The sequence below is a fragment of the Crocuta crocuta genome, unplaced genomic scaffold (genome assembly GCF_008692635.1).
Source record: "Crocuta crocuta isolate KB4526 unplaced genomic scaffold, BGI_CrCroc_1.0 scaffold190, whole genome shotgun sequence".
Taxonomy (NCBI): Eukaryota; Metazoa; Chordata; class Mammalia; order Carnivora; family Hyaenidae; genus Crocuta; species Crocuta crocuta.
Genome location: NW_027527955.1, coordinates 1,157,988 through 1,172,360, shown reverse-complemented (window position 1 = coordinate 1,172,360; position 14,373 = coordinate 1,157,988). Strand labels below are relative to the sequence as shown.

The 14,373-nt window shown below is 37.2% G+C and overlaps 2 protein-coding genes across 2 annotated transcripts in view; one reads left to right on the top strand and one right to left on the bottom strand.

Moving 5' to 3' along the window:
• Positions 1-1,806: 1,806 nt before the first annotated feature.
• Positions 1,807-8,329, top strand: LOC144222045 (NEDD4-binding protein 2-like 1). Its single transcript, XM_077752527.1, has 4 exons — positions 1,807-1,881; positions 2,168-2,256; positions 4,148-4,224; positions 5,304-8,329. Exons 2-4 carry the CDS (start codon positions 2,179-2,181, stop codon positions 5,560-5,562), a joined length of 414 nt encoding a protein of 137 aa, XP_077608653.1. The 5' UTR covers positions 1,807-1,881; positions 2,168-2,178; the 3' UTR covers positions 5,563-8,329.
• Positions 8,330-8,494: 165 nt separating this feature from the next.
• The window catches only part of BRCA2 (BRCA2 DNA repair associated), a 57,453-nt gene continuing 51,574 nt past the window's right edge, over positions 8,495-14,373 (bottom strand). The window contains 4 exon segments of the mRNA XM_077752525.1: positions 8,495-8,928; positions 8,931-9,465; positions 10,375-10,521; positions 12,503-12,747. Coding sequence (XP_077608651.1) covers positions 8,828-8,928; positions 8,931-9,465; positions 10,375-10,521; positions 12,503-12,747 — 1,028 coding nt within the window. The 3' untranslated portion in view covers positions 8,495-8,827.

The window sequence follows — 14,373 nt, the reverse complement described above, 5'->3', positions numbered from 1 at the left end:
GGGCATGGAGGAGGACACTTGTGGGGATGAGCACTGGGTGTTATGTGGAAACTAATTTGACAATAAACTATTAAAAAAAAAAAGAAAAAGAAAAGAAAATAAATTGGATCAAGCCTTCTGAAGAATTCTGACCAAAATGTTTATTTACTGTTTCTGGAGTATGTTCACTCATTGTTGAAAATTGAGGCATTTGCTTTATTTTGTTTTTTTCATCTTCTTCACTTACAGTAGTTTCATGATTACATACACACTCCGGTGCATTTTATTACTGTGGCATATAAATAGTTTGGGTTGGTAAATTTGATCTCCTGTGTTATAATTATTGATAAAATAATAGTACTTTACACTTGTAAAAAGTACCTTACCATTTGCAAAATGTTTTCCCATATCTTATCTCATTTGAGCCTTACTAGAAGTTCCTGTATCTTACGTAGTGATTACTATCTGTGTTTTTCAGTCAGGAAAACAGTTTAGAGAGATAGGTCATATGACTGGATCTCGAAGAGTCAAGAATTGAATCCAAGCTTTTCAGAGCAACCTAGGACATTATTTATGATCCGGGCTCATTCTGTTCTTTTCTGATTAAAGATAACTCTTCTCATGAAGAAGAAACAAACACAGTTGAACAGCTCTGCTTTTCTCTTTGCATTTCCTTTTCTTGTCATTCTCCCAATCTTTTTTTTCTTCCAACCTTTCTCTTTTTTTTATTCTTTTTCCCCCCCTTTTATTCAGAGTGTATTCATTTTGTCATATATTCTGGCTACCTATTAAATTCGTCTTGGTGCTGCAGGGAAAAAGAAACCAACGCTCATTGTGTCAGGTGCCACATTTCATGTTTTTGCATGTTATTAGCTCATAACCTAGCAAGATAGGTGAAATTATACTTGATTTTTACAGATGAGAGGAAGCTCAGAGGTTTACCCAGTTACTACTACTGTAATATGCATCTTACCCAACGCACCACCAAATTGTCTGAATAAGGATTTCAAGTGGAAACATCTTCTCTTTGATTTTGTGCAGACTTTAATATGCTTTTTTGTTTGTTTTGTTTTACACGGGGCACTCCATGATACTTTTCCTTTTTTTCCGTGATATTTTCATATTCAGAGAAATGTGATAGAAATTTAAGAAGGCGTGGAGAATGCTGGGTCTACCTCTTTCCTTCTCTTGCTGTGCTTTTTTTCATTTGGTTTAGGTCACTGTGAAAATGTAAATATGTTACCTTATTGGGGTGGTGCATACACATACGCACATCACTCTTATCTACATAATACCTCAGCAAGAACTAGTTTCTCAGATGGGTCCTTACAGAGAGCAGAGCCCCAGGGAGAGGGACCCAGGACAAGGGAAAGCCTGTGGGGGAAGGGAGGGGCCGCAGCCCTGGAGCATGGCACCCGGGGGCAGGACTGTGGGGGGTACTGGTACCTCACTGCACAATGGCTGGGAGGACTAGTGCCCGCAGTCATCGTGCCTTCTTCTTAGCCTTCAGAGTTGTGTCTAGAGTCATTTTGGTGCAGCAGAAGTCAATGTGGTGACCACACTTCTGAGTTTTAGGAGTTGTGCTGCACACACAGCCGCCTCTCAGTTTTCTCCTGCCTCCTATGAATAACAAGCATCTCTCTCCTTAAATTGAATTTCAGCAACACACAACCTGGTGGACTCATAAACCACTAAATGTTAGAGATGGAAGGAAATAATTTCTATAATGACTGTGCCTAGTCATAAAGTAATCTCTTATTTCCCCACTTTCTAGACAATTGCAACACGACTTTCCCAGGGCTCTGATTTTCAGCACGGATGATTTTTTCTTCAGGGAAGATGGTGCCTATGAGTTCAATCCTGACTTCCTGGAGGAAGCGCATAAGTGGAACCAGAAAAGAGGTGACAAATTCCTTTCCAAATTCCCGGGAAACCCTATTGTGCACATAGAATACGTTTTATGGAAGGAATGTAATAAAACGTTCTGCTATCCTTCCCCTCCCAAAGAGAATGCCAGAGCATAACCTCCCTAGATTACAGGAAAAAGAAAATTATTGATAATGGGTTCTGAAATAGGTGGCACTAAAGTTGTGTAATGAGGACATCCTGTGATAAAAATAAAATGTGGAGTACGCTCACCCTTCTGATTGTTGCATGTTGCTCACTGTTATATAACATTGTGTTGCAGCCAGAAAAGCAATGAGGAATGGCATATCCCCCATTATTATTGATAATACCAACCTCCACGCCTGGGAAATGAAGCCCTATGCAGTCATGGTAGGAACCAGCATCATTCTGATTTCTCAGTTCCAGAAATTTTGTGAGAAAGTTGAACCATTTATTCTTTCCTCTTTTTCTGATCTGCCATGATCTCATCTTGATTAATAGTAGTTCCCTCAGAGAGCAGGTAAACAGGTTTTATTTTAACGTTTCTCTATTGTTGAATGGCTGAAACTTGCTGAGATGCTAACAACCCCTTAGGGTACGTTTTTAAATACTCCTTGGTCCAAATTCTTGATAGTTTTTCTGTCTTGCTTTTCGAAGGGGAGACATATATACACAGGGCGCCCTCTGAAACTTGCAGAGAAATATTGGGCTAGGTGGTGCTTCTTGGCCAAGTTGTAGATTATATTAATAGGACACTGAAATCCCACACAAGCAGGGATTTTAGTACTGCTTAGTGTTGCTGCATGAGAGTCCCGGGGCAACATTTTTCTTTTTTAAACAGACTTAGGATTAACACTGTAACCCTATTAAGATACTAGAATACAAATATAAATATACAAAGATAACAACTTAGTTCCCCTACTGTCAGAATAGAAAAGAACAGTAAGAGGAGCAAAACTATGTTTGTATTTTAAATTATGCTCTATTTTCAGACATATTTCACCTTTTCTGGTAATAAGTTCTCATTCCCTGTTGGGCATATAGACAGGAGAAAAGATCCTGAAACACACAGGTCAAGAAGACGAGAGCTGAGTAGTCTAATTTTGTTACACATAATACCCACTTGTCTGACTGTAAAGTGAAGATCTCTGAGAAACTGGGCTCGTGGTATCTATTTATGGCTTCATTTTAATCTGGGGGCAAAAGGGCTTACATACAGGTGTGCTTTTCTCCAACTGTACATCCATCAGGTTTACTTAGGCCCTGCCTATGGGACTTTGGGTGAATGTAGGAAGGAATGAACATCAACTTCGTAGTTACTTCAGTTCATGGACCAAGAGTCCACTTGGGGGAGAAACCAATGGGGACATGAACAGTCAAGTTAATTAAGGCACAACTCAAAACCAACAGTTAGTGGGAGAGTGGCTTAAGGAAAAACATCATCTTATTTTTTTATTATCTGGAATGTACAATGTTCTTAAGCCACTCACAGCTATTATTAAGACCCAGAAATTAGGTATTTTCCAGATATGATATCTGAATCTTTTTCTAATTAGAAGGGTCCATTCTCAATGTCAAGAATGAAGAGGAAATCTTTTAGATGTTTTGTTTCTGTATTTTATAACACAATGAACAATAGTGACAATAGAGGTCACATTTTGAGATAAAAAAGGAGTAGGCAATTTATGAACGTAAAGACTATTTGGATGTTTATATGCAGACTGTACACCTGAGGAAAATGGGGTGTTGTGCTTTGGACCAGACTGTAGTACATAGTGGGGAAAGCCCCTCTTGGCGGGAAGAGTTTCTAAAGAGTATTGGGAAATCACTTTTATCGCATAAGGTCTGTTCCTAGGGCACCCTCACTTTCCAGCTGAGGCATGAGGAATGGGACAAGGCATTTGGCCGAGGGAAACTCAGTGATAATCACATAAGGGACTTTGAGGAGCCCCTGAATTCACTTCTCATATGTGTGGACAGGATATTTAAAACTAGTTCAGCTATCTTTTTTAAAAAGTCCCCAAACAAAAAACCTTTATCATTTTCCTACATAGTAGACATAATTGACCAAAATTTATCATCGGGAACCATAATATAATCTGAGTGTGGCTAAGTATGGAAATGAACCAACAGTACTTGTTAAGATAAACTAAAGCCTTGGATTACTGGTAAAACGAAAGGACTTTTAGAAAAGATTTGTAGTAAATGTTAAATGGCAGCATAAACATTCCCAAACATACATACCATGTCTTCAATGTTTTATGTACTTTTGAAAAATCAGGCACTTGAAAATAACTATGAAGTTATATTCCGAGAACCTGACACTCGCTGGAAATTCAACGTTCAAGAGTTAGCAAGGTACTTCTTTGTTTTTCTAGTTCCTCATTATGTATCCTGCTGTTTTCAGGTATTTCAGACCGAACAAAAGAATCTTTTCAGGCTGGAAATGGACATGGTAGTTTTCAGGCCAGAAATGGTAATTCTTGGAAATTGATAACTTCGGATTTATTAATGTGAAGACTTTAGTTTTGGGTCAGTTTTCTAATATAATGCTAAATGCTATACTTTGGCTTGGACTTGGTCCTTTTAAAGGACACATTTAACTTTCTGCTAAAATGCTTCTTCATTAATGAACGTTTGAAAGCACTTTTCTCTGCATGGGATTGCACATGTCAGTGGTGTTTTTGCATTGAGGTTAAATAAAGATCTTTAGATGTTGAACAGTCTGTGGCTCATTTATGACCTAGATGCTGCTTCTAATTTATAAAGCAATAAGTATCCAAATAATACTAACTTGTTGATTGAGTGCATGGGTGTTGATACTCACTGTGCTATTTGATAATGTCAATGATTTAAAGTAATCAGTGAGATCAGAATTTACTTTTTAGGAATAAGACTGATTTATCCTATAGTTACAAGCAGATAGTGCTTCCAGAATGGGTCTGTGGCCCAAACCATCAGGATTGCCTGGGGCGGTTGTAAAAATCCTAGTTCATGGGCCCCATGCCACAGTGGGAGTTTCTGGTAATTGCATTTTGAACTATATCCCCAGTTGATTCTGATGTCCACTTGAATTTAAGATTATTTTAATTAGCATCTAGAAGTATCTCGAACTGATACAAATTGATTATAGATATACGCATTGATTAACAGGCAAATATATAATAAATAGATCTCATGGTGTTCTTTTATACCTTGAAGCACAGAATTGAGATATCCAGAAACAAAGCATTTCTGAAACTCCGTTAGCTTTAGAGCAGCAGAAAAAAACTGGAGTGGAGCCTGAAAGGTAACTCCTTAAAGAGATGTTATGCTTTAGTGAGAGTTAAATCCTGAGGCTAGGGAGTGATATTGATATAATGATGCAGGACTTGTAAAATACACGTAACTCCTTTTGATATACTGCCTTAAGTACATGTTTGCATTTTTCCATGCAGAAGGAACATTCACGGAGTCCCAAGAGAAAAAATACATCGAATGAAGGAACGGTATGAACACGGTGTTACCTTTCACAGTGTGCTTCATGCGGAAAAGCCCAGCAGAATGAACAGAAACCAGGACAGGAATAACCCATCGCCTTCCGACCGGGCCAGATACTGGAACGCCTGCGCGGAGTTTCCAACCCGGAGGGCTCACGGTGGCTTCACAAACGAGAGCGCCTGTAACAGAAGAGGTGGCTGTCACCATGGATATTAGAGGCCTACCGTACAGGCATTCACAGTTTTCCTAAATCAGTTTTTACCGCAACTTTTGGTATTTATTCTTTGTTCTGTTTTAGCCAGAGCTCTAATTCCAGTGTAAATAGTCGGACCTGAAAGTTTTTCGGCAGAGGTCATTATATTCATTTTCAACAAGCATTTGTTAAAAGGGATACTATATACATGGTCTGATGCTGGAATTCTGATTTGATTAAACAAAGTCACTTTCTCTAGGGTAACAATTAATTGGAAACAGAAACCTGAGAACGTACCCAGTCACATAAGTTCAATATATAGAAGTTTCAGTACCACTTTTTCAGAAGTAATCTATTTTTCCAGGAAATTCATCTCCACCAGGAAAGTTTGAAAGGTGGGGAAGTGGGAGACAGGAAAATGTTAGTGCCGTTGCTACTTTGATAATCTATGTATCCAAAAATGTGAGATGTGTGGCTGTCATGATGATAGTGATTTTCCTTTAAAATGCATTTGCTAGATAGCATATGTCTAAGGGAATATCGCTCTTCAAAGTAGACACTTTTGCAAATTATTCCTTTATTCTCGTGATGTGTCATTGTTGAAAAGGTCTGTTGGACCCTTCTCAATAGCTCTAAAAGCTACGGAGGAAAATCAGTGTCATTATTTCAAGTCACATCTTGTGTTTTAACTGCCACTTTATCAAATAGGATGAAACCTGATTAACTTTCTTGGCTGTTGTGCTAATAGCGTAAATTAAAGAAGCCTGACTTTATAAACACCAGTTTTAAAGAGGAAAGAATTCAGCAGTTATTAGATATGTGTATAATCAGTTGACTGCCCAAATGTGTGGGAGTACAAGGAAGTAATAAGCATCCCAAGATATAAATCATATAGGGATATGTAAAACTCACGCTCATTATAAGATGAGCAGTCTTGGCATTTTCTGTGGCATCATTTAAGACAATACAGTTCTACCACAAATCTGGGATGCCCCTCGTATACCAATACTGAATTTATGATTCCAAATCAAACCTCAACAGGTTAGAATCAGATTAATTTGGTGTGAGACCATGATAGATAAGATCATGTAGAATGTATGCTTTATTTTTTGCTGGCCAACAGCTTCTTTCTGATGTTCTGTGAAATATTATTTTAAGTGTCCTATATAATGGTGCTTTTATGGTTATTAAAAATTATATATGGTATTGCTTTATATGAATTTGTCATTGAATCTAGACTTTGTTTCAACGATATAAAAAAATAATTACCTAAATCCCACAGAATTCTACCATATTAAGAACCAGGTTTTCTATATCATAAACTTACTTACCAGTCTTCTTCAGTAAGTAGGAGACAAAAGCAACCTTATACTTTACATGCTTATATAAATTATTTGATCTGTGCACATTGGAAAGACTATTACTTTAGCATCAATACCTGACACTATAGAAATCTTATGGCTTTTTATTCACTTCTGAGCAACCACTATGACATGGCCCCAGGTTTAGATCCAGAGCTTTTAAAGAGCTCAGGAGAGTAGTTTTCCCATTTGTCTCTTTTTTCCCTAGATGACTCTTGAAATACTTGGTTTGGAAGCATAAAAATAATTGATTAAATGCTGCCAACTTTATGCCAGCTAGAAGTGATTTTTTTCTCTCAATTCCCAAGTTTCCTGATTTATCTAATTTTTTGAACACTCAACTTTAACCTGTAGCTTTGTATTATTAATGTTTGCATTGTTCACAGAGCTGGCATAGTGCTTTCTGTCTGAGATAGGCTCTCGTTAAGTGATTGCTGAGTAACACAAATTGCTTTTACCATTTATCCCTTATCCTACGGTGTACATTCTTGACTTTGTAATCATTATCACTTCTTAGGGGATAATATCCGTATATACTTAAGCTTCATATTTTGCTTATATAGCTTCCTATATTTTTTACAATGTATAAAAAAGGAGTGTGTGCATGAGATTTCTCTCTAATGTGTAGTCTAAATGGTAAGGAAGAATGAAGGAGGTACTAGCAGTTCAGGTTAAATTCTTCTAATTCTTTTTGTTCACCTGAGATTCAAGTTTTATTCCCTGTTCCAGAGCAGATCACTTGGAAAATGATTAGGATGGGAAGACCAAATTGTTTTATGACCCAAACTTAAATCACATGTTAATAAGACAGGCAGAACAGTTGAGTTAAAAAGAACTGGAGAGTGGACTATTGTTATGTTAATTTTTAGAGGGGGAGAAAAATCACGGATCACAGTTATGAAAGAAAAAAATTGCTTTTTAAAAGATTTATTCTTGGCTTTGAAGTGTGTTTATAATTAGATTTGAAAACACGATATTTTATATAAATTTAAGACATAGTAAATGGTCTGATTTCAGAGCTTCTCCAACCTATTGGCTCCTGGTTAGAACTGTGTTCTCTTTTCTCTATTAAGCATAAGAAAGTCACAAATGAGAATATCCTCATATATTGAACTATTACTGTCTGCCTTGGTGGTTAGAAAAAAACCAGGTTTAAAGGAGGTACTTGCCGAGTCCTGTGACAGGGCTAAAAATAAAGCAGGTAGAAACAGTGCCAATTTGAAAGAACGATTCTCTCTTAAATTGCAGATGATTATTTTGTTAAAAAAACATTAACACTATGAAATCTGATTTAAAGTATTTGAATTTTTAATTAAAATAATTTCAGAGATCACACTGGAATCATAAAGAGGAATTACACTGAGAATTCTGTTTTTCTTGTAGTTATGCTGACGTGGGGTTGAAGAACGGGTCTTAGAAACCACCACTGCTGTACCTTATGCTTCCTGACGTTTGATCAGGATAGAACTAGAAGAAAATCAACACATTCGTTAGGGAAAAATGGGTCACAGTAAGCTATCTCCGAAAAACAAAACAAAACAAAGCCACCTAAAATAGGAACTAAACTAAAAGGAATTACAGGAGTCAAAATAACTGTACTTAGACACCTAGTTTAATTTACTTAAGGATACAATTTAAAGAAAAAGGTATGTTTGCTTCGTAAAATAATACTTGATCAAATCCAGTGGCCAAATCCAGTCATAAAGATTTAAAGGAGATTTTTTTCTTGATTAGTTAATAAATATACAGTCAATTTTAAGACCTTTAACAAATAAAAGTACAGAGGCAGGCAAAGAGCATTCCTGTGATGGACAGGCACACAGGGAAATCAGAAACTATTTCTTTTCTTGTTATGCGAACACTGATGTGCAGTTTGAAACTGTATTTTTTACAAACTGGAGAGGCTGAGTCAGTAACTGATTTATTGTCATATTTGCTTTTGTTGCCTTTGCAGTCTCATAGATATCCTTTTCACTGTACGTGTGTCCTGCACACCAGTGTCCCATCCTTCGGGGCAGGCCTGGGGTTCTCACAGTCTCTGACCCCAGACGCGGAGGAATGCCTTTTCAGCCTGACATAATCTTTGGAGCTCGTGCAAGCAGTCCTAGGGGAGTCACTGAGAGACAGAAGTTGATTTTCTCCTGCCGAACCAGACAAAAGGGCTTGAGTGTTTATCAATGCAAGTTCTTCATCAGCTATTGAATCACTTTCCAAAAGGGAAGTGTCATTAAATTTAAGTGGAGTTATCTGAGGAGAATTCAACTCTTTTTTCTTTATAGGTGTTTCATATTTGGTGCCACAACTCCGTGGTGGCTGAAATGCCTTCTGTGCAGCTGGAGAAACAAATGTACAAATGGGACTAACAGGTGGAGGTAAAGGCAGTCTACTCAAAAAATCTAAGGCTTTTCTCTTCTTGCAGTTTTTCGGGTCATCCATCTCTTTCTCCCCTTTATAACAAGACTTTGGAGTCATTTGGGCTGGCCCAGGTGTGGGAACAGACTTTACTTTCGGCTTACAAAGTGATAAAGGACTCTGGTGATTCGTCTCACTATTGGGAGAAGACATCTAATAGAAAGACAAAAAGCAGCCTAGTTAATGATGCACTAATATATAAAACATCATTAAGTTAGCTTTTCATTAGAAATATTTAAGCACACAAATACCACACACATTCTCACGCCCATCATGACTCACAGGTCAGATGATTTCAAGAGACACTTATATTATTGTTCTCATTCCAGAAGGAAACAGTTTTGCATAAAGGATATAAAAATGACACGAAAAAAAAGAAGAATGAAGACTAATTGTACTAAAAGACAAAAAAGGAGGCAGGGGAACTTAACTTATGCTTTAATCTTTCTTTTATAAACAACTTAAACAAAGATAAGCATTTTTAAATCATTTTAAGAGCAAAGACTGCCTGGGTTCTAATACCTACTTTTCTAGTTTTATGACTTTAGGCAATTGTTCAGCCTCTCTAGGCCATAGTTTCCTCCTTTGCAAAACAGAGATGATTTTCATCCCATGGGTTGTGGTGAAGATTAAATGAATTAATATAGATACACTAAGCACCTGTTAGCTACTTGAGATTTAGTCATCAGTCAGTATTACTGACCTTATAGCTTAATTTGCATGTACGGTGATTGAAAGAGTTAAACTGAGCTTAGACACAGCCCTAATTGTATAGAATAGTCAGTTCTCCTAGCAAAAGGACATAGGCAAAACATTACTTTCTATCACATATACTTGCATTGCTAAAAATGAAAGCACCTGTTCGTCAAATTTGCCCCCAGAGAAGGTTACATTCTGGCTTTGATAAACAAGATATAATTTCCAGATTATTTATAGGACCCACATAACAATAAACCATACATTCTAGTCAAGCTTAATTACATTTTACCAAGCTTACTCCATATACACCAGAATACAGTATTGCCTTGATATATATTTATAAAATTCCTTAAGTTAACTTACCAAAACTTTATTCCCTATGCCAAGGACTGTCTGAGCAGCGTGTGGCTCTGAAGCATAGTCTTTAGTCGGGGTGGACAGCCTGGGGTTGTTTGCATTAAGTAGATGCATAAGTTTCTTTTCAGCATCATTGCAAAACATATCAATATTCTAAGAAAATAAATTGGAAAAGCTGTTTTGTAAAATGAAAACACACATATTCATGTTTTCAGAAAATGCTGCCTTTAAAACAATAAAAGGTGCAGACCAGAAAAACAGATTGACACACCTAAAATCTGATAGCAACTGTCCAACCATATACTCCTGTAAAAATGCAAAGCCAACATGCTGGAAGGAGAGAGAGAGGGTGTGTATATCAGAGAAGGAAAGAGATGGGAGAGATCTTCCCAACCAGCCAGTTTAATTAGCAAGGCATCATGTGGTACTGGATGAGAAGCTGGAGGACTGGGGCTCAAGTTCCGGCTCTATATCCTAACTAATAGCTGTACATCATCTAACATCTATAGATAACGGCCTGGGGCAGTAGTAAAATGAGAGAACTGCCTCATGTCTGTTCCAAGAACTAATGGAAACAATGTGTAGGTTAAGCCACATAAAACTGTTGTTTCAGAAGTTACAATTGGTCAAATATCAGCAATTTTATATGATTTAACCTAATTGATGAGAGTATTTTGTAAAACTTGAAAGTGCTGTGTAAATGAAAGTCAGTTGTCTCTGAACTATCCTTGAATAAAACCTAGGAGATAACCTGGGATGTTTTTCCTCTGTATGGAAGCCAAATTGTGAATATGATTCTCACTCCACCCCCAATTTAGAAACCAGATAAATGAGGGTGTTATTCTTTATTATACGTATTGAGTCTTTAGGTAAAATACTACCCAAGCTTCCTTTATACAGCTGGCTACTCTAATGCTTTTAAAATATAATTTTATTTATATATATATTTTGAATAACACACATTTTTAATATTAAACTAAGAGGCTTCTCTTGAATATTCTTTACCGGTTAGCAATGTATAAAATCCAAAACTGTACTGGGAGGCAGCACTGCATAGTGGTTAATAGTCGGGGCTGTGCAGGGGCCTGGGTGGCTCAGTCAGTTAAACATCTGACTTCAGCTCAGGTCTTATCTTGTGGTTTTGTGGGTTTTTGAGTCCTGTGTCTGGCTTGTGCTGACAGCCCAAAGCCTGGAGCTTGCTAAGGATTTTGTGTCTCCCTCTCTCTCTCTGCCCCTCCTCCTCCCTCTCAAAAATAAATAAATATTAAAAAAATATAGTTGGGGCTATGCACTCAAAGAGCTTAAGTATGAATCCTGCTTCTAACAACTTGGCCGTGTGACTTAACCTGTTTTTTTCATCGATAAAATGGAAAAACAGTTCCCTACCTCATAGGATTAGTGGAAGAATTGAATGCAACAGGCTATGAGTAAGGCCTGACATACAGTAAGCACTCTAAACTGTAGCTAATAATTATTACTTGCATATATATCAATGTAAGCATAAAATGTATACATTATCCATGGAAAATATTTTTTTTTTTTAATTTTTTTATTTATTTCTAGGAGGGAGAGAGAGAGAGAGAGAGAGAGAGCGTGATCAGGGGAGGGTCAGAGAGAGAGGGAGTCACAGACTGAAACAGGCTCCAGGCTCTGAGCTGGCAGTCAGCACAGAGCCCGACGCGGGGCTCGAACCCATGAACCGCGAGATCATGACCTAAGCGAAAGCCGGACGCTTAACCGACTAAGCCACCCAGGCGCCCCGGAAAATAATTTCAGTATCCTCCTACTTGAGATTATTTCAAATCAAGGACAGATATAAACTATAAATTACTAGATTTGCAATCTGCAGGTGATTAACTATACTGCTACGAATTGTGGGTAACTATTCTTGCTCCCCCCTTGGCCTGTAGCTCTGAACATCCTCCTCAGAGTTTCTCCTCACTCACCTCCTTCAAATCACTTCCTCCCAGCTGTCGTGCCCCCATCTCCTCAGGCTCAGAAGCAATTCATCTATGAGGAACCCTCACCTTATTTCTCAACTATCCAATTTTCACAGAAGCCACAATTTCCTTGATATTTGACCATCAAAATAAGAAAACACCAAAATGTGTGGTAATGCACAAAGTAATTTTACCTCAATAGTATTTTTCATTTTGTGGAATGTCTCTTGAAAATGGCCCTCTTTTGGACTGGCAGAAAACCTGGAAAAATCTCCAGCAAATAAAGTAGGAATTCCTGATTTAGATTCTGGTTGCCATTGGAGGTTGCTAGCAGCAATTAATGTATGAGGTTTAATAATGTCTTCATTAAGATCAGTCCAGACTTTTATAGCCAATAAATTATGGCATTCATCTGACAAATAGACCAAAGGCGCAAAACCTAAGATGAAACAAAAAATCCCACTTCATTATATATGTGAGATAAAGTTTTAAAAATGCAAGAAACTTGCAATATGTCCATTTTTTGGTATGCTAATAGTGAAAACAGATCAAAATAACTAAGTTTAGAGAAAGCTCAGAATTTCCAAAATAACCTCTTGCTTATGGTGCTAAAATTTCAGTGTGAATGTGACAACATATTTTGTTACTGAGGCCGTGGAGAAGCAGGTATACTCCTACATTGCTGGTGGGAAAACAAATTTGTGCAACCCTCTAGAGAAAAAATTGGTGGAACCTAGCAAAATGACGCACACTTAACTTTCCACCCAGCAACCCCACTTCTAGTACTCAATTCTGAAGATGTACTTCTAATAATAGTGACATATGTATGAACAAGATTCATGAAAACACTCTGTACAAGGTTGCTCACTGAAGCATAGGAGAGTAGTAGGATAAACAGTGGCACGTTCATATCATTTTATACTATGCAGCTATACATACAAAAAAATGAGGAAGTGCTCTGTAAAAAAAGGGTCCAAAATCTTTGGAATAAAGCAAAAGCTGTTCTAACAGGAAAGTTTATAGCAATACAGGCCTACTTCAAGAAACAAGAAAAATCCCTAATAAACAACCTCACCTTACACCTAAAGGAAATAGAAAAACAAACAAAATCCAAAGCTAGTAGAAGGAGAGAAATTATAAAAATTAGAACAGAAATAGATGACATTAAAAAAAGATCAGTGAAACCAGAAGTTACATCTTTGAAAAGAAACAAAATTGATAAACCAGACTAAAGCCAGACTCAAGAAAGGGAGAGAGGACTCAAACAAAATCAGAAATGAAGGAGGAGAAATAATAACTGACACCACAAAAATACAAAGATCACGTTATGAAAAAGTACATCCTAACAAAGTGGACAATCTAGAAGAAATGCATAAATTCTTTGGAACATGTAACCTCTCAAAACTGAATCAGGAAAAAACAGAAAATTTGAACAGATTGATTACCAGCAGTGAAAATGAATCAGGAATAAAAAAATTCCCAATAAACAGAAGTCCAGGACCAGATGGCTTCACAGGTGAACACTTATTAGATAAGAATGAATACCTATTCTTCTCAGACTATTCCAAAAAACAGAGGAGGAAGGAAAACTTCCACATTCACTCTATGAGGAGAGCGTTATCCTGACACCAAAGCCAGATGGACACTTCCAAACAAAACCAAACTGCACACCAATATCCCTGATGAACACGGATGCAAAAATCCTCAACAAAACATTAGGAAACTGAATCCAACAATACATTAAAAAAAACCCATTTGCCACAATCAAGGGGGATTCAATCCCAGGACACAAGAGTGGTTCAATATTCGCAATTAATCACCATGATACAGTACATCAAGAAGAGAAAGGATAAAAAATCATATCATCTCAATAGAAGCAGACAACCCTGCTTCTATTGAACATACGAAAAATCCACAGCCAACATCATACTCAGTGGTTAAAAAATGAGAGCTTTCCCCCTAAAGGAACGAGACAAAGATGTCCACTCTTACCATTTTTATTCAACACAGTACTAGATTTCCTGGCTGCAGCAGACAAAAAAAAAAAAAAAAAAAAAAAAGAAAA

Excerpts from the sequence above, each read along its gene's own strand:
- LOC144222045 (XM_077752527.1), top strand. The coding sequence starts at position 2,179 with ATGAGGAATGGCATATCCCCCATTATTATTGATAATACCAACCTCCAC. Across the intron at positions 2,257-4,147 it reads TGAAGCCCTATGCAGTCATG|GCACTTGAAAATAACTATGA; the intron begins GTAGGAACCAGC and ends TTGAAAAATCAG. Across the intron at positions 4,225-5,303 it reads AACGTTCAAGAGTTAGCAAG|AAGGAACATTCACGGAGTCC; the intron begins GTACTTCTTTGT and ends TTTTCCATGCAG.